Source organism: Mustelus asterias, chromosome 3 (assembly GCF_964213995.1).
Source record: "Mustelus asterias chromosome 3, sMusAst1.hap1.1, whole genome shotgun sequence".
NCBI lineage: Eukaryota > Metazoa > Chordata > Chondrichthyes > Carcharhiniformes > Triakidae > Mustelus > Mustelus asterias.
In genome coordinates, this window is record NC_135803.1 from 48,488,063 (window position 1) to 48,507,507 (window position 19,445).

The 19,445-nt window shown below is 41.1% G+C and overlaps 1 protein-coding gene across 1 annotated transcript in view; it reads right to left on the reverse strand.

Moving 5' to 3' along the window:
* per2 (period circadian clock 2) overlaps positions 1-18,991 on the reverse strand; it is a 46,335-nt gene extending 27,344 nt beyond the window's left edge. Inside the window, exons 1-7 of the mRNA XM_078210105.1 lie at positions 18,750-18,991; positions 13,437-13,535; positions 11,605-11,759; positions 10,846-10,967; positions 6,237-6,438; positions 4,047-4,098; positions 1,981-2,123 (exon numbers count right to left, since the gene is read on the reverse strand). Of these exons, the coding sequence (XP_078066231.1) occupies positions 1,981-2,123; positions 4,047-4,098; positions 6,237-6,438; positions 10,846-10,967; positions 11,605-11,759; positions 13,437-13,535; positions 18,750-18,952 (976 nt within the window). The 5' untranslated portion in view covers positions 18,953-18,991. The remainder of the gene's footprint in view (positions 1-1,980; positions 2,124-4,046; positions 4,099-6,236; positions 6,439-10,845; positions 10,968-11,604; positions 11,760-13,436; positions 13,536-18,749) is intronic.
* Between the last annotated feature and the right edge of the window lie 454 nt (positions 18,992-19,445).

Sequence of the window (19,445 nt, forward strand, 5' to 3'; positions counted from 1 at the left end):
TAATTTTACTTTGCTATGTAGAAGAAAAACCTCAACATACCAATATTATCTGTTGCTTTACTCAAGTGCGTTGACCTGCCATGCAGCTAGCTCCATTCTCCTGGAGCATCCAGCTGGTCTCCCAACTATTCTAGGTTGCTACACACATCTGTATTGCGTGTAAAACTGGTCTCCCCTCACTTCTGTGGTTGTCTCCCTTATTACTCACCAATTCCAGTCTGCGACTGGCTCACTCTCAAGTCAGAGCAGTTAGATCTGTTCTCAGCTGTCACTAGGTTTGTTGTTGGAAAGTAATGGCCTCAGCAGCATTCAAAATGTCAGATTTTAGTAAGGGTCATTGAATTATGGGTTTATTCATCAATAAGGGAGTTCTAACAAGGCTAGCATGGGATGTAGGAGACCAGGCCATATATATACCAATACAAAATTGGTGTTTGTGTGGACTTGAACATGAATACAGTTTTTGGAAAAGGAGATAAGTCTTCTATCCACATCTATATAGTTGTTAACGAAGCTATTGCACATGTGGTATAGAGACTGCAGAGAGATAATGAATGTACCTACACTCACTCAGGTCTACAGAGATGGTCAAATACCAGATGATGGGGGTGATTTTCCTCCAAAAAAAACTTAGTGCCCAATGGGCAAGAAAATGAGATTTTCTCGCCTGTTTTTGGGTGCACCCAATCTGTTGTATTTCCGGCACTCTGTACTTCAGAGTCCGCTGGGGGATTCATGCTGCTAAGAGCTGACAGGGCCTAATCTTACCCAAGAGGTCAGCCTCAGCGGGCTGACCACTGCGCATGTGCCAATCTCCCAGTAGGGAGACTAACCCCTTATCGCCAGCCTCCTGATGGCTCCCCGCCCCCCTATTATCATTTGCCCTGACCCCCAGTCCCCCTCTGATTGTTGGCCCCAACCTCATCCCAATTGCCCCCGACTCCCCCCGCCATGGCCAGTCCCAATCCTCCCCCCCCCAACCTGTGGCCAGCCTGACCCCACCCTCACGGCCAGCCTCGATCACTCCCCCGCTCCCTCCTTTCCCCCACTGATCGCTGTGCAGGGTATGCAGCATCTCCCCCCCCCCCCACTGATTGCCCTGCCCCAGAAGGCCCCACCCTTTGGCACAGCCCGGTGCCCATGGGCACTGCCAAGGTGCCAGCTTGGCACTGCCTAAGCAGTGCCCCCCTTGCCCCCAACCTCCTGGGGGCCTCAATGGCCTCTGCCTCACCTGCAAGGCCATCCAGGCTGATGGGAATCTCCCGTAGCAGGGTGGAAAACATTAGCGAGCACAGATAATGATACTAAAATGCTGATTTCAATATGGTAATCAGCCTTATACTGTTTCCCAACGCAAGGCTGATTATGCCATTAAAAAAATGGCCTGGAAAATTTACAATTGGCTGGATGCTGGTCGCGAATCCCGTTACAGACCTCCCGCTGCCATTTCCCGGCCCACTGCGCTATTCGAACAGTGCAGCAGGCTGGGAAAATCGTGCCTGACATGTGTGTCTTGTGCACTTATGGTTATGTATATACCATGTGAAAAGTAACTGGTCCAAGTTGAACAAGAGAGTTGTGAAATATAAATTGTTCACAATTGGCACAGTGGTTAGCACTGCTGCCTCACAGCGCCAGGGACCTGGGTTTGATTCCCGGCTTGGGTCACTGTCTGTGTGGAGTTTGCACGTTCTCCCCGTGTCTGCATGGGTTCCCTCCGGGTGCTTCGGTTTCCTCCCAGTCTGAAAGACGTGCTGGTTAGGTGCATTGACCCGAACATACGCCCGAATGTGACGACTAGAGGAATTTCACAGTAACTTCATTGCTATGTTAATGTCAGCCTTACTTGTGACTTACAATAAATAAACTTCAAAATATTCACTTATTTCAGGAAATTAATTAGGACGGGTGAACTTGGTTCAGTGGAACCTTTTTCATGCTCTAATGTACAGCATGTCATATCAACAAAAAAATGCTTACCTTCATAGCCTGAGTGCACTCTTTCAGCAAGCAACAGACAGCATAGTTGGTCATCATCATCTTCAAATGCCCGCACCTTGGTCAGATAACTAGTCATACGAAAGGGATAGTAATGGATGCTGTGATCTCGCTGCCGGTCTCCACTATGAAACAGATGCCAACATAAGTACAAACGGGGTCAACCAATGGAAAACAGAATATCCACCATCGATCCGAATAAAACTACCCCCAACAACTTCTAAGCCTATACTTATGAGTAACAAGGGTATGAAAAAACAGGTTTTCAATTTTCATTCCAGCAATTCTCTTGTACATATACTCTAATAATACCAAAAAACAGTGAACATCACAAGCAGGTTTATTTAATTTGCACTGATGTTGAATGGTTGTCTGGTTTAATTTATGTGTAATGTCACGGGCCAAATTTTCCTGACCAAGACAGCTACAACACTGGCAGTCACCCGGCATTGTGAAAAACCGCCCAGGTATGCCCTGTCCACAAATACAAGTCAAATCCACCCCAGCCAATTGTCATCCCAACTGTTTACTCTCAATCAAAGTGACAGAAGGTGTTGTTGACTGGGATACAGCAACATGTGCGCAGCAACATGTTCACCTATGCTCAGCTTGGTTTCTGCCAAGGCCACTCCATTCCACACCTCATTACAGCCTTGGTTCAAACATGGACAAAAGAGCTGAACTCTAGATGTGATGAACAGTCATCCTTCCTCTCTGATGGCATTGTGGGTCAACCCACAGAACATGAATTGCAGCGAATGAAGGCAGCAGCTCACCACCATCTTCTCAAGGCCAACTAGGGATGGGCAAAAAATGCTGGCCAGCCAGCAATGCCTATGTCCCATGAATGAATGAATGAATTAATTTTTCATTTCACTTTCACATTTAAAAATGGCAAAATCTTCCAGTAAATTAGCACCCCCCCAACAATAACGTGCTATTTCTATTCACACAAGTGGGCCTTGTGAACAGAAAAATGCACATTGCATTGAGGGATAAATATTTTTTCTTTTTAAACGAATTAAGCATTAGAAACACAATATATTTAGAATCTATACAAACGGATTACATGAGTCTGGAGTACATTCAAAGTAAGGACATGAACAAAAGAATCACTTAATCAAGTTTACTGTCAATTTTGAGAAGTACAGAGAACTCAAAAAAGATCATAGCAGATTGCAAAAGATCACACTGCTGACTTACTCTGAGGTCACTGAAGTGTTCTACATAATGAATCATCTACTTCTTGTGAATGCAAGATATTTCAGCACTACTTCCACCTCACAGAGGACCACTAATCATTCAGATTCAAGGTGCCCTTGTATTATAAATGCAAATGCTTCAGTGTATAACAGCTGGACTAAGGCACTTGTGCCTATCAGGGGGTAGTGGGAGGAGTTTTAACACTGAACTAACACCAGGAGGCAGTGGCAAATTGAAAGAACATTTCTAAAATGATGGTCCAGCTTTCTCATTGGGCTAGTAATCCAGAGACCCAGGGTAATGCTCTGGGGACCTGTGTCCAAATCCCACTATGGCAGATGGTGAAATTTGAGTTCAATAAAAATCTGGAATTAAAAGTTTAATGATGAGTCTGAAACAATTTTCAGTTGTTGTAAAAAACCATCTGGCTTACTAATCTCCTTTAGGGAAGGAAATCTGCTATCCTTAACTGGTCTGACCTACACCTGACTCCAGACCCACAACAATATGGTGAACTCTTAAACACCCTCTGAAATGGCCCAGCAAGCCACACAGTTCAAGGTCAATTAGGAATGTGCAATAACAGTTGGCCCAGCTATCAATGCCTACATCTCCTGAACGAATAAAAAAATTCCGAACTCCTAAAGCCCAAAAAGCCACAAATTAACATGATGCAAATATTAAATAGGCAACTAGAGAAAAGCTACTGCAAATTGAAGAAATATTTTCAAAAGCATCATGCTTAGATGATTAATTTTTTTTTAACCACTCAATGTCTAAACAATTTACTCTTCTTTTGCACACACTCTTCACTTTGAAAAACTCCAACCCTTCTGAGTACTCACCTAATACGGCAAAAGAAAGACTTCTCTTGCATACAGTCTGGAGATGATGTATCTAAAAGACAGTCACAGTAACAATTAGAGAATCACAATAAAATTGTTGGAAGGGGAGAAAATAAAAGAAAGATGGTCTTAAAAAAATGCTGGTATAGTGAAGTTGCACAGAACATTCGCTATTAATGTAATTTTTTGTCTGAGTTATGAAGCCTTAAATGACTTGGCACAAAATAGTCAAATCTAAAGTAGTTACACTTGACAATATTTTCCTGTGTATTTTGTCATAGAAACAAAAACCAAGTTGTTAATCACTAAAAAAGTGAAAAATGAAGTTTGTAAATAATTTTCATGGGGTCAGAAGCACCCACTCCTGATGACCTCTTTAAATATGTTTAAGTCGCAGGTAGACAGATTTCTGATCAATAAGGGAATTAAGGGTTATGGGGAGTGGGCGGGTAAGTGGAACTAAACCACTATCAGATCAGCCATGATCTTATTGAACGGCGGGGCAGGCTCGAGGGGCTAGATGGCCTACTCCTGCTCCTGTTTTTTATGTTCTTATGACCGATCTATCCCTCCAACAAACCTGCAGCGACTTTGCTCCACAGTGAAGCTGAAAGATTTTACAAACACTGGGGGAATATTAATAAGGCCTGGCTGTTATAATGGTTTGGCCTTGGAGTGCTTAAACAGAGTGAGCAGTCGGCTCACTCTGCTCAGCTCACACATGATGGATTAGTCAACGAACTGCAGTTATCAGCAGGCATCAGAGATACAAATTGCAGAAGACAGACCAAATCAGGTCCAAAGTATAAAGCATAAGAGGATCTTAATGAATGACGCACGCGCGATTTAATCACGCAAGCTGTAATTTGTACAATCTGAACTTCGATCAATTGTGATATCATATTTGGAATTAAAAAGTGTGCAGTTTTGGGCACCTACCTTCAAACAACAAATAAGATTTTAAAAAGGTGACCACAATTATTACAGAATTTAGGAACCCAAGACAAGCAAATTCAGGGCATAATCTTAGATAAATTAGACAAAAGCAGCCTATGTATGTGCGTCAGCGCAGCATTTAAAAGACAAGGGTTAGAATAATCAAGCAAGACAAGGGATTAGAAGGAACCTCCCCCTCCTCAGACAAATTAATACTTGGAGCCTAATTCAGCTTTAGCAGCTTTAAGAGTAACACATCATTAAAAACTGGATAAACAGTCCTTTGGGAACAATAAAGAAGATAACAAGAATAAGGACCGATAAATACATAGAATCATAGACAGAATGTACAGCATAGAAACAGGCCATTGGGCCCAACTGGTCCCTGTTCCAGAGAGATATGGGCCAAACGTGGGCAACTGGGACTAACTTAGTGGTTAAAAAAAGGGCGGCACGGACAAGTTGGGCCGAAGGGCCTGTTTCCATGCTGTAAACCTCTATGACTCTGATTCTCTTCCCACCACTCTTCATCCAACCCCATCAGCACAGCCTTCTTTCCTTTCTCCTTCATGTGTAAATCTAATTTCCTATTGCTATTGGGCTCAACTACTCCAAGCAGTTGGAGGTTCCATATTCTAACCACACTCTGGGTAAAGAAGCAGCTCCTGACTTCCCCGTTTGATTTATTGAATTTCCCACAGACTGCTATTTTCCAATGAGTATGCATCACATTGCTCTTGCTACCGAAATGCACCATTCACATTTAATCAATACTGAAATTAATTTGCCAATTCCAAGCCCATTCTGCAAGTTTATCATCTTCTAATTTGACACTACATTGTTCACAGTGGTTCCTGCGTTGCTATTAGTTGCTGGATGCAGGAAACATGTGTTGCTCCATAGACAGACAGCCAGCCAGGACTGAATAATAGTAATGTGAAAATCGATAATTAATTTCAAAGTTTGCTCAATGACTTTTGGAAATGGAGAATTTGCACATTAATTCTCAGCAGAATAAATGGCCAAGAGAGAATCCACAGTATTGTATTTCCACAAGAAGCAGGGCTGAATGATCTGTTGTCATTGTGGTCTCTCATGTTATAAGGTCATTTGGAAAAATGATTACTGGATTACATAATTGGACAGCTGTATTTTCCAAATCTTGTGTACCAACCAGCTGCTGGCAACCATTATATTACAAACAATATCTCAAGAGCTGCAAGAGGATCTGTTAATATAATAACGCACACTCACCAGCAGCTGTGCACACGCTCCACAGAGGCAGCTGAGATGGCTTTGTAAAGCTGTAGAAAACACCAACATCCTGTGGAGCAAGGAGCTCCGTGAATTTTATGTCTTTGAAGACATCCTTGTGGCAATTCAGAATCGAGGAGGCTTGGTCAGAGATGTATACAATGTGGCCCGTGATCAGGGAAACAGTCACAGCAAAGATATCCTGCAAAACAGGCCCAAACCAGCAAGTTGAGAAGGATACAAATAAAGCAAATGGGTATTCTTACATTCAGTTTTTAAATATACACAAACAGGAAAATTTCTAAGTTCTTAATTTACCATGTAGAGGACAGCTTTGAGTTGTAAAGAAACTGAAAGTGCTTCAATGATGAATTGTACTGCAGAATTTAATATAGTTTTAGAACCACTCCAAGGAGTTAACTTTCTCAGAGCTTCGCCCATTCTGCACTAATTTCAGCTTTGTTCAGTGGAAACCTCATTTACATGTGTAACTGGGATTTCTGCCACAGTATGGAGGTAGAATACGAGAAGCCCCACCCAAAACAAATGTGCACAAAAGGGCGGAATTTTCCCATCCCCCCCACCATGGGAATCAAAGCGAGTGGGATATGGACTATGCAAAGATCTGCTGACCTCAGGCTTCTGGCCTTGGGGTGAATGCGACCAGGAAATCCTGCCCAAGGTCTTTTACAGTTTTAAAGAAAATCCTATCTTATAGGAGCAAGGGTAAGTCTTATGGCCCCCTCAAGTCTCCTTTGCCATTTAACAAAGGAACAGCTGATCCTTGACCTCAACAACAGTTTCTCGCCCTATCCCCATGTCTTTTGATTCCCTTAAGATTCCACAAATGTATCAATATCAGCTTTGAACATGCTCTATGCCTGAGCATCCACAGCACTCTTTGAGGGAGATAATTTTAAAGATTTGCAATCCTTTGATTCAAGACATTTCTCATCATCTCAGTCAGAAGAAGCTATCCCCTATCCTAAGATTATGATCCTAGTTCTCGACCAGCGATGGGTGAACTGCAGCCTTTGGGAGCTTTTCATCTGGCCCTCAAACTATATTATGTTACAACTATTTTTAATACTTATACTGAGAATCAGAGACTCCGAGAACAAAATTAAATCAGATTAGCTGTTTTATCTGCATAGGGTAGAGTGATTGACCACAGGAAGTGCTCCTGCAATGAGCAATGGCCTGACTGACTTCTTATGAGCTAGAAACAGCATGCCCTGCCATGTGATAGGATGTGAGCACATGAGGAGGAGCACAAAGAACAGCACAATGATTTACAATGAGCAACCCTCTGATTATCTCTTGATTCCTGCTGACTTTATAATGTGCGCAGGAACAGATTTAACTGAAGTGTTTTAAAGTGCCACTGAACATACAAGTAGATTATTTACGAGCTACTGTGTCCACCAAATATTTTCATTGATCAACATGTTCAGTTAAAATATTTTACAGTAGATGTTGAACTTTTATTATGTGATTTGTTTTTAATTTACAATTCTTAAAATGCTATCTTATTAATGTTTACAACTATTTAAAGTTTTCTTTCATTATACAACATTTTAGAGAAGTTGTATAGTAACCAGTTTTGTAGCTTAATAATGGCACAATAACATCAATAGTTAAGCTAGATTTTGGGTTAACCTGCATACATATATCCCTTTAGACTTCCTACCTACTTTCCTACAAACTCTGTATAGTCAGCAAGCTTTTGCACATTAGTTGAAGCACCAGCCAACACGGATTCTTGTGGCAGCACACTACTTACAGCCTACTAACCCGAAAATGACACATTTATTCCTATTCTATGCTCTGCCCTTTAACTAGTCCTCTACCTACATTAAGACATTACCCCATGAGCCTTTAATTTTGTGGCACTCCATGGGGATGCTTCTCCCAGCCCACTGCGCAGGCCATGGAGTGGACTTCCCGCTGGGCACCATGGCTTCCACGTGTCTCCGGCCACCGGATTTCCGGCTTTGTTAGCTCCATGCCAGAAATCGGCGCGGAGCTGAACAATTTAAATCAGCATTTACATCTTATTAGTGGGCCCAGGACTGAAGTCTCTGAGCCTGTTAGCCTTCCTCCCCCATCTTCCCCCCTGTCCCCAGGAGTGTTTCACTCTAGCAGGGGTTACAACAGCTCCCCACTAACGGGGAGCTGGGGACTCGATCCCACTGGAGTAAAGAGAGACCATGGAGGTTCCCCCAAGAGGTTGGGTGTAAGGAAGGGTCGGGGGGGGGGGCCTGATGGCACCATGGTTAGCACTGCTGCCTCACAACGCCAGGGACCTGGGTTCGATTCCAGGCTTGTGTTACTGTCTGTGTGGAGTTGTTCTCCACGTTTGTGTGTGGGTTTCCAACGTATGCTCCCGTTTCCTCCCACAATCCCACAAGATGTGCTGGTTAGGTGGATTGGCCCGAACAGATGCCGGACTGTGGCGACTAGGGGAATTTCACAGTAACTTCATTGCAGTGTTAATGTAAGCCTCACTTGTGACGAATAAATAAACTTTTAAAAAAAATATTCAGGTTGGGTGGATTGGCCATGCTAAATTGCCCCATAGTGTCAGGGATATTCGTGGGGTAAATAAGTTGGGTAGCGCCCGAGTGGGATTGTTTTGGTGCACTCGATGGGCCAAATGGCCTCCTTCTGCACTGTAGGGATTCAATGGGGGGGGGTGTGTGTGTATTCGCGCAGCCAGTGATCTCAGTGTTGACAGATCAGCGTGTGCGCAGTGGCCCACTCAGCGCTATGTTGCCAGCCTCTCCAGCGGGAATAGGCCCCGCCCCCAGCTTTTCATCGCGATTCATGCTATTGCACTCTGTGATGCACAGAGTGTGGGAGAATCATTTTGAAAGTCTAGCTGAAAAAAAGCAGTGGGATTTACTCCAGTTTTTATACAAATTTAGTATTTTTTGGGTGAATTCCACCTCATGTCTTTTGAATGCACTGATTCCCCTTTATCTAGCCTGCTAAATTACAACCTCAAAGAAGCTTTTAATGGATGTGTCAAACACAATTCCCTTTCACAAAACCATGTTGACTCTCCCTAATGCTATGAAGATTGTCTTACTGCTCTTTTACCACTTCCTTAACAAAGAATTCCAGCAGCTTCCTGATGACTGCTGTTGGGCTAAACTGGCCAGTAGTTCCCTGTTTTCTTTCTCCCTCCTTTCTTGAATAGTGATGTTAAATTTTCTAATTTCCAATCTACTCAGAACATTCTACAATCCAAGAAATTTTAGAAGACCATTGGCAGTGCAACCACTATTGCTGCAGCTACCTCTTTTAGAACCTTAGGATGTAGGCAATCAGGTCTCGGGGATTTGTTGGATTTTAGTCCCATTAACTGCTACAGTAATTTTAAGTATGAATTATGTTAAATTCTTCACTTCCTCTTCTACTATGAAGACAGCCAAATAATTTGTTTAATGTTACAGCCATTTCTTTATTCCCCATTATAAGAACTGGAAGCAGGAGTAGGCCATTTGGCCCCTTGAGCCAAATGGCCTACTCCTGTCTCAGCCTCTAAGTATACCTCCATTTTTGCTTTGTTTTCTGCTTATATATTTCTGGCTAGTTTACTCTCATTCTATTTTCTCCGACTGCCAATTTTTTGGTTATCCTTTGCAGGTATCCAAAATGCTTCCAATCCTTAGGCTCACTAATCTCAGCATTATTATATTTCCTTTCTTTAAGTCAACTTGATTGAGTTTTTTTGAAGAGGTGACAAAGATAACTGATGAGGGAAAGTCTGTGGATGTAGTTTATATGGATTTTAGTAAGGCATTTGATAAGGTCCTACATGGCAGACTGGTACAAAAACTAAAGTCACATGGGATTCGGGGTGGGCTGGCTAGATGGATACTGAATTAACTTGGATATAGAAGACAGAGTAACAGTGGAAGGACGTTTTTCAGAATGGAGATCTGCATCTAGTGGTGTTCCATAGGGATCAGTGTTGGGACCTCTGATGTTTGTGGAGGAAAAAGTGGGTGGTCTGATTAGTAAGTTTGCAGACGACACGAAGAATGGTGGAGTTGCTGGTTATGCCGGGGATTGTCAGAGGATACAACAGGATATTGAAAGATTAGGGACTTGGGCACAGAAATGGCAGATGGAGTTTAATCCGAACAAATGCAAGGTGATGCATTTTGGAGGATCAAATTTAGGTGTGAATTATAGTGTAAATGACTGAATGCTTAAGAACATTAACATAGAGGGATCTGGGTGTGCAGGCCCACAGTTCCCTAAAAATGGCAACACAGCTGGCAAAGGTGATTAAGGAGGCATATGGCATGTTTGCCTTCATCAGCTGGGGCATTGAGTACAAGAGTTAGGAAATCATGTTGCAGGTACATAAAACCATGGTTAGGCCGCATTTGGAGTATTGCGTGCAGTTCTGGTCACCACAATACCCAAAGGACATGGAAGCTCCCTCAATATACTAACTTTGACAAACAATAGGTTACTTGGTTTTCTTTTGAGGAACAGAGAAATGTTTATAAGGATAGCATTTATATTAGTGTTGTGCAGAAAGGGCCTATCACAAAGGCTTATTTACTGCACTTGGATAGTTTTCAGTACTTACAGCATTTTTCAATGTGTATTGAGAAGTGATGTTCTCCACCTCGTCAACTGTGAAGGAATTCATGCTGAAACTACTTGGTTCAGAGTCGTCATTCATTAGAAATTTGTAGTATTCTTCATTAGCTGCAGCAAAAATAAACAGCAAAATGATAATCACACTTAAACACTACTCAAAAAAAAATGAAATGATCAGTCTCATCTTAAATGCTTCAAGACAAAAATGTATCTTCCCATTGCTGATCCTACATGGAACGTCCCTCATGGAAATTTAAAAACAAAACTGCTGAGTATATCATGAAAGAATCTAGTCAAATTATGGGAATGACATGAAAATTAGGAGTGTACAATTGTTGTCATTAAAATGCTTTCCTCTAGAGATGCAACAGCTGGTAAAGTAATGAAAGTGACTTTAACTTTATCTGCCCAGTGGATAGCAGACAAGCCTGCACTTAAAATCATCCAGGTTATTAATCGGCCCTCAAGCTGTGGGAAGATGACCTGTCTTTAACCTGCTCGACTAAGCAGATGGCAGCAAAATGCAGCCACAAATGGCAGGTTCTCATTACTTCATTAGGACCTGACTGCAATTTTAATTTGACTTTCTTTTAAAATCTCCCTCCACATAGTGACAGCCAGCTTTTTGTTTTAATTGTACATACCCTAATATTCTTGACAGTCTATGAAGGTAGGATACAGGCTGAGGTACCCCTCTCTTGCCCATCTAAAAAAGTATCTTAACAATATAATACTGCAGGCATACCTTTCACTTGTTTGACACATCGCAGTGCATACTTCAGTGTAGAAAGTGTCCTGGATTTTCCTTTAGTCATCTTAACAGATGGCAGGTGCCTTTTTAAGACACTCAGTGCTTTAATCAACTCTTTCTGTGTCTTTGCTTTAGCGGATTGATCGCTACTGCAATACAAATACAAACTCACAGCTTTAGCCCCATATTTAAAATTATATTTGTAGGCAAAATTCAAGGCCATCACAAGCTATAACCAAGCAAGTTACAGAGATTAATGTACGCAACGGAAGCAAAAAGGAAACTTCTCACGGTGGTCATTTAATCCGCTGATTTGGTTCATTAAATTTAAATGGGGCAAAATGTGAGAAGCTTCTGTGAGTCCATGCTGGACTATTAAACACTGCTGCATTATTGGAAAATAGTTCAGTGAATTTATTCAGAGTGGTTGAGCCATAAAAGCAAGTAATGTCCCACTTTTGAAAAGTAAAAATCTATTTAGTAGTCACAAATAAGGCTTACATTAACATTGTAATGAAGTTACTGTGAAATTCCCCTAGTCGCCACACTCCGGCGCCTGTTCGGGTCAATGTACCTAACTAGCACATCTTTCAGAAAGTGGGAGGAAACCGGAGCACCCGGAGGAAACCCACGCAAACACGGGGAGAACATGCAAACTCCACACAGACAGTGACCCAAGCCGGGAATCAAACCCAGGTCCCTGGCACTGAGAGACAACAGTGCTAACCACTATGCCACCATCCCCCGGTGATCCCCTGGCTATGCTGACAAATCTGCAGCCAGGCAGCTTTAGCACTAGAACTTAGCACAGGTCCAGTGGGTTTGAAAAGGGGATGGAAGGAAAGCCAAGGCTCCCACTTCTTGTCACTATCTAGTGGTCCTTGCCGAAAATGTGCAATGTGGGCAGCAGGTGACTATGTCAGTCCACATGTCTAACTTTCACTCAAGGCTCACAATGAAAAAGAGGCACTTGGATGAGTTCTTGCTGGTCACTTGAAAATTGCAAAACCATGTCTAATAAGAGATGAAAAAATTCAGGAAAAGAATGCAGAGAAAAAAAAACGATGCTGAAACTGCTCTCATCAGCCTGCCACTGTGTCTGGTGCCTCAGTAAATAGCTTACAGAAGGGATAAACCCACTATTTGAGATGATGCAAACATCTTAAGTCAAGACACATCATGCTTCCAGGCACTGTTAAAGGGAATTTCTAATTATTAGGACAGACAATACAAATTAAAATATCTTGCATTTCTTATAGATTACAACTGCAAAACAGACTGGCCTGGGGCCAAAACAATGTTCTTTCATTTATGAATATTGGTCTATTTTAATGTAACAACTGCAAACTGCAATACATCAACTTGTTGCCTTCACAGTAGATTACTTGCAAAGAAACTTATAATATCATCAAAAAATGTGTTGTACATGTCATGTTTACTATCAACCCACTGTCTAACTGAAATGGGAAGGAACAGGAAAAAAAAACTATTTATAAAGGAGGTTTACTAGTTCTCTGGCTTACAGATTGGGCTCAAATCTGACCCCACTAAAAAAGCCCCATAGCCAAGAATCAGAGCTCCCCCCCCAGCAAGGCAATTGAAATTGAACGTAACAATGCATTGAGCTGTTAAACAGCTTGCAGTTAAATCACATGGGTGTACAGATTAGAGGGAGTTTACTGTGCATACATGTGATGTGCAAATATTTGGTGTCAACAGAATAACTAAAATGATAAAATGTATTGTATTTTGCATCACTAACATCCCTTACATTAAAAGGAGCTCAAAACAATTACCCAGGGAAGTCAAGAAGAACTAGCATCTACCTGCAACCACTCGTTGAGGGATTGTCTTGTTCCGAGCTAGCACTAATGAGACTGAATCCATTTGAGCTGCTGTGAAGTGACAGGCTCTGGGAATTGGAACTGCAAAATAAAAAAAAAATGCATTACTTTTATCCCCTAGGACAGACATTATCTCTGTAATAGATGTCCAAAGCAACAGCAATGTTAAAACATATTCATTAGTTTCACGCATTTACCATGCTTCATGCTATAAGTATTACTGTTGATCAAGTTAAAAAATTAAGTTAGTGTCCAAAGCTCAGAAGGGAATACTTTCAGGGAGCGCAGAAAGGAAGAATTTTAATTGCCAGACAACTAGAACACATGAGCCGACTACTGCGGAGGTGTGATGGGAGGCACCATTCATTTCAGCCACTGGGCCTTATTAAAATGAAGACAGCGAACTGCATACTCTCAAGAAGCACATTGAGGGAATTCACCAGTTCTGGGCCAGCACGGTAGCACAGTGGTTAGCACTGCTGCTTCACAGCTCCAGGGTCCCGGGTTCAATTCCTGGCTCGGGTCACTGTCTGTGTGGAGTTTGCGCATTCTCCTCGTGTCTGCGTGGGTTTCCTCCGGGTGCTCCGGTTTCCTCCCACAGTCCAAAGATGTGCGGGTTAGGTTGATTGGCCAGGTTAAAAATTGCCCCTTAGAGTCCTGGGATGCGTAGGTTAGAGGGATTAGCGGGTAGATTAGCGGGTAAAAAAAAGGGATTAGCGGGTAGGGCCTGGGTGGGATTGTGGTCGGTGCAGACTCGATGGGCCGAATGGCCTCCTTCTGCACTGTAGGGTTTCTATGATCAAGTGACCCAGAGACTGACCCAGCTGGGAAAAAGGTAGGCTGGGATTGTGGTAACCTGGGGCAGGAGTGGCCCATGGTATTCCTGTAGGGCCCAAAGAAGTCCTCTGGGCCCCACAGGAATGATTTCAACACTTACCGATTCAGGTCTCTTTTGCAGTAGAACCAGGTTTCACTGAGCAAAGTGTCCTCAGCAGACACACAATCCAGCGAGCCATTAAAGTGACATTAGAGTCCTGGCTGCATCATAAAACCAAGTCATATGACTCTCCCCTGATTTAGGCAGTGCCCTGATGATCAACGAAACCCCATATGGCAGCTGAATGGAATCAAGACACCAATTCTACTGCTACGATTTGAATCCCACTATTGCCTGGTACAATGGGAGGAGGGAGTTAAAATTGAACCTTTTGTTTCATGAGAATTGGCAGTATTAACAAGATGAAAATTGCTTTTGCTGTTCCACATCATGCCACTAGTGGTGCTGAAGTGAAGCCAGAAGCTAAGCCACTTTTATTCACACACAATCGACATTTAACATGGGAGTTCTCAACATATTTTCTATCTTAGCAGTCAAAACACTGGACAACACAGGGACACAGTATAATTTATCATTATCTTGAGTTACATTAGAGTAGTCAATATAAATATTGCAAACATTTCCATAAAAACAATACAATAATAAAATCAAGGCATTATTGCTTAATTGGGATCTGGTTTACACAACGAAGACTAGGTACAAGTCATAGGCAAATACAGCAAACAGTTCAACATTTTATTGAAACGCTACCTATTAAAAATAAACAAAATTTAAAGCAAAGGGCTCGCACCATTTTTTTTAAAAAAGAGGACTGTGACAGTTTCCTGAAAAAAAGTGCTGCATTTGTCAAAAAAACCTGTTCAGTACTTCAGCAAAGCTATTCTTAGAACTTAAAATCCATTCACCCTCACCATAAAAGCAAGGGGTAAAACAATAAACTCTCTTCGGATAGGTTTCTATGCACTTGAATCAGTGAGGGTTTTCTGGAGATTCATGATTCAGCTGCAAAGAGAGATGTTATACTCATGTTTATTTCTATCACCCATGCCATTTCTTTTGATGTCTTCCATAGTTAACCATTTGTACCTTGTTTTTACTCATTTAGAACATCCTTCCAAAAGCAGTAAATCCCATTGATTAGGATAGGGTAATGGGTCAGGGAATGCCGTGTGGGCAATGTGCACTGGAGTACAAAGCTCTAACGCTGTGGAAAATTCTCCAGGGAAGTTACTTTCTGTAGCATTTTAATTGTATGTTTATCCAGGCATTTTGTACGCCAATGCTAGGAATACCTCAAGTAAAAGAATGCAGGGTAATACAATAATGTCATAATCAACATCATCCATTCAATCAGCATTTTAAATGTGCTTGTACCAAACTGACCTTATTTTTGAAGTGGCATTAGCTCATTATGTTAGATGGGTTACCACCTTCAGTAAATAGTGGCAGAGGTTTTGCATGCAAATTACAGATAGCAATTTCTCAAAGCTCTTAAAATGCTTTTGAAATGGTTGTGACTGCAGACTCCTCCAGCAGTTATGTAATATTATTGCAGCACATATCTAACCTTTGAAATCCTGCCTCGAACACAAAGCACATGTGAGCAGCAACCTGTCTTATATAACCACAGTTACGTGATCTTTTGAATGCTTCATGGCCAATACTACTAAAATCCAACTGGCTTTAGAAGGCACATAAACACAAAACCTGTACTACATTTCATTTGACAGACCGTTTTAGGGCTGGAGTATCTTGTAAAGCAAAAGAACATTCAACAACATTTTCCACAGAAAAAAAAGTCAGAGGAAAATTGTCACCTAATGCATCCTACTAGCTTCACTGCAAACTGTTGATTCACTATGCACATATTGTCTAATTAGTCACTTGGTTCTCCTTCGAGATTCTTTAAGCAGGTATAAATGAACAGTTTGAATCTTATCTCAAGATATTTACTTTAAGTTTCAATACAAAGACAAGTGTGAATAGCAGCCATTCAGACCCAGATGGTCACAGTTTCAGTTCACAGTCTATGAGTGGTTAGGATGACAGCAGACAGAGCTCATCAGCAGGTTTAGAGAGCAGAAAGCCAGTCCAGGTCCTTGCTTCCAATCATTGACTAATGTTGGAGGGAGATGTTAAATGAGCCTCAAGTGTGATCCCTTCCCCACTATTGTACAGCTTGCTGACAGTAGATTCACGGATGCAGAGCCACTTGGGCAAGGTACTGTGTGCACATGCGGAAAGGGACCCTCCCTCCATTTCCGCAACTAATCAAATATCTTCAGGCAAGGTGAGGAAAAGATATTTCTAAATGTACGTGTCTCGTACAAACCTAGAATTGCAGATATGTCTCAATAAATAGTGAGCCACTGGATGTCACTATACCAATGACCATAGCAAATAAGAAAAAAACTGCGGCCTTGACATCACCAAAACAAGGTTCACTCCTTAAAAGATGCACTTTTTATCTTAACCAAAATACATTTCCTACATTTAATAGCCTCCTACAACTCTCTATTGTTGGTATTATATTCATTATCAGCATTCAAGATAGCATTAAACAGAGGAAAAGAAAATGCCAAACCTCATACTGTACATCCATATTACTTTAAATACATGAGTAGAAATTACTTGGAACCAACCTGGCAGTAGGATTATTTTTTTCAAATGAGAGAGGCATGAAAGGAAGCCTCTTATTTCGGATATACACTTCATCAAATCTTCGTTTTCTTTTCTTTGTATTAGTACTTTGAAAATTACACAGTAAACATAAGAATGTCATATTTTATAATGTGACACAAGAGTAAACAAAGTATATAAATATAGATACACACCATCTGAAAGCAACAGCATAGTCATGCAGCAGTTTAACATTAAAGAGGATAAACATTTAATCTGTACAAGTTATGAATATGGATTTTTCAAATTACAATTCATTTCACCTTTATCTTTGATACATGCAACATGTTCAACATTGTTTGAGCAATGAAACGATCATGTTTGGCAAAACTGGAAAAGTGTTAAAGATTGAGCTTTCAGCTACTCGAATTTGCACAACTGAAACATTAAAAAATATAACTTAGGTCAAGGTGACTCATGGAAAGTGCAGGATGATCAATATGTCAACACTCAAATCAAGTTAAAAACTAGAAGGAAACAAAGTAAAATAGTGAATCAGCACAAGAGTAGGACAAAAGTAAAAAGGGTTTCTTTCATGGTCTCCCTTGCATTATACACTGTTGAGCTGGTGGGTCACCTACACTTCTCGTCCTCCAACAAACAGCTCTGAAACCTGCTTTTAGGAAGTATGCACAATCAACCAGACTGCCTCTACAGTTTTCCTTCCGCTTGGGAAAATGCATGACTTCCACTCAGCAAAGGCCAAAAGCTCATCTTTTGGATGCTTGTTTGTCAGAAAGAGGAGGTGGGGAAGCTAGAGTAGTGCAAAGCAACATCCCACTACCCTGGAAACCTAAAATCAACAGGACTACAGTAATACATTATCAAATATTCGATCGACAGACAACACTGTCAATTGCAGAACATACAGTTGATATGTAAAAGTGCATCTGAATTGATTTCACCAGTGAAAACTTGAACTTTCATATTTATTGATTTTGATAATTACATTGCATGTAATGCATGGAGTAGAAGGCAAGTGTCACAAAAATGCATATCACTATATCCAACATGCATTAGAATGAGTGGTCTGAGGGCATATAATTTGATGCACGCAGCAAAAATACACAAAAGTAACAAGATAAATTTCCAAAAGACACGAATTTCAATATAGATATTATTCCATTATAATGCTATTATCAATTTGTACTGGTACTCTGCTAGACCTAGTTTTACAATTGTCTTCCAATGAGAATCCCATTGTGATCTACCCGGAATCAATATCATAGGATAAAGTCAATAGATTGCCACCAGTTTTAATTCAAAATAACTTTTTCGTGAGCTAACAGACAAGGGACAAGCGAAATAAAAAAAAGAACATTGGAAGGTACCTACTGCATTTTTCAACATTGTTCCCATCTTTGTTTTAGAACACTCTGGACAAATAACAATAAAGACACTGAATTGATAAAATAAAAATACTGCTGTGGTGGTAAACCTATTTTTACTACTTCCAACGTTAGTTGTTCAGCTCAATGGTCAACAAAAGTGTCAAACAAAACCTAAGCAATTGCTTATCCAAGTCACTTGACAAATCACATTTTTTGAAATGTATTCAGTGTAATTCCACAATGAAACACTCAACAAGCCTAATTTCAAAATGAAAGTCCAGTATAAATTGGTGACAATATTAATAAGGTTTACAGGTGGATCAACAGGCAAACGTTATTGTACCACACGCAACTAAATCCCCCACTTCCGGTAGCGCAGTCCTTTTAAAAACTGGAGCAGCAATAGTGCTATTTATTGCTTTAAATATAAATCGTGCAGTATCCTACCTTTTGCTGCTCTCTAATGAATCCAAGAGTAAAGCTGAATCTTTTCCATTTTGGCTGGCGCTACTGCTCGAGCTCTCTGAAAATTCATTCCCATTTGAATCAGTCCCACTTGAGCCATTGCTTTTCATCTCCACGTCATCATGCAACTGCTGCACTTCCTGATCTTGTGCTTGGTCCTGAATATTGGTGTTACTTGAATGCATGACCAACTCAGCCTCTTGGAACCCAGATTCTGAATAAGTGGCCATTTTGTGGTGTCAGCCTAAGGAGGAAGAATAGGAAGAAACTTGTTTTTTTAAAAAACCAAGATAGCGATCAGAAACACACTGTTCAGTGCCCTTCTCCTGGGGACTTGACCAATGTTTGCCAGCAGTAAAAATAAAAAGCAATCAAAGATTACTTTTAACGTTGATGATGACCTCTACAAGGTCATAAAATCACCACATTATCTCAATTTTAATCCCCTCCAACTGTAACGTTTGTATAGCAGCTTCTCATTCACCAACTTAAATCCCCCAAAACTATCATAAAACTGTATGCTTCAAAAAGCCAAAGAACATTATTAACTCCAGTGAAGTTTCAATCTGGAAACAGGAATAACAGTGGATGGGGAGAAATACAGTTCCAGTTCTGTGACTTCAATGGAATAGCATATGAAACCACATCAATGGTGGGGAATGGAACACTCTGGATATG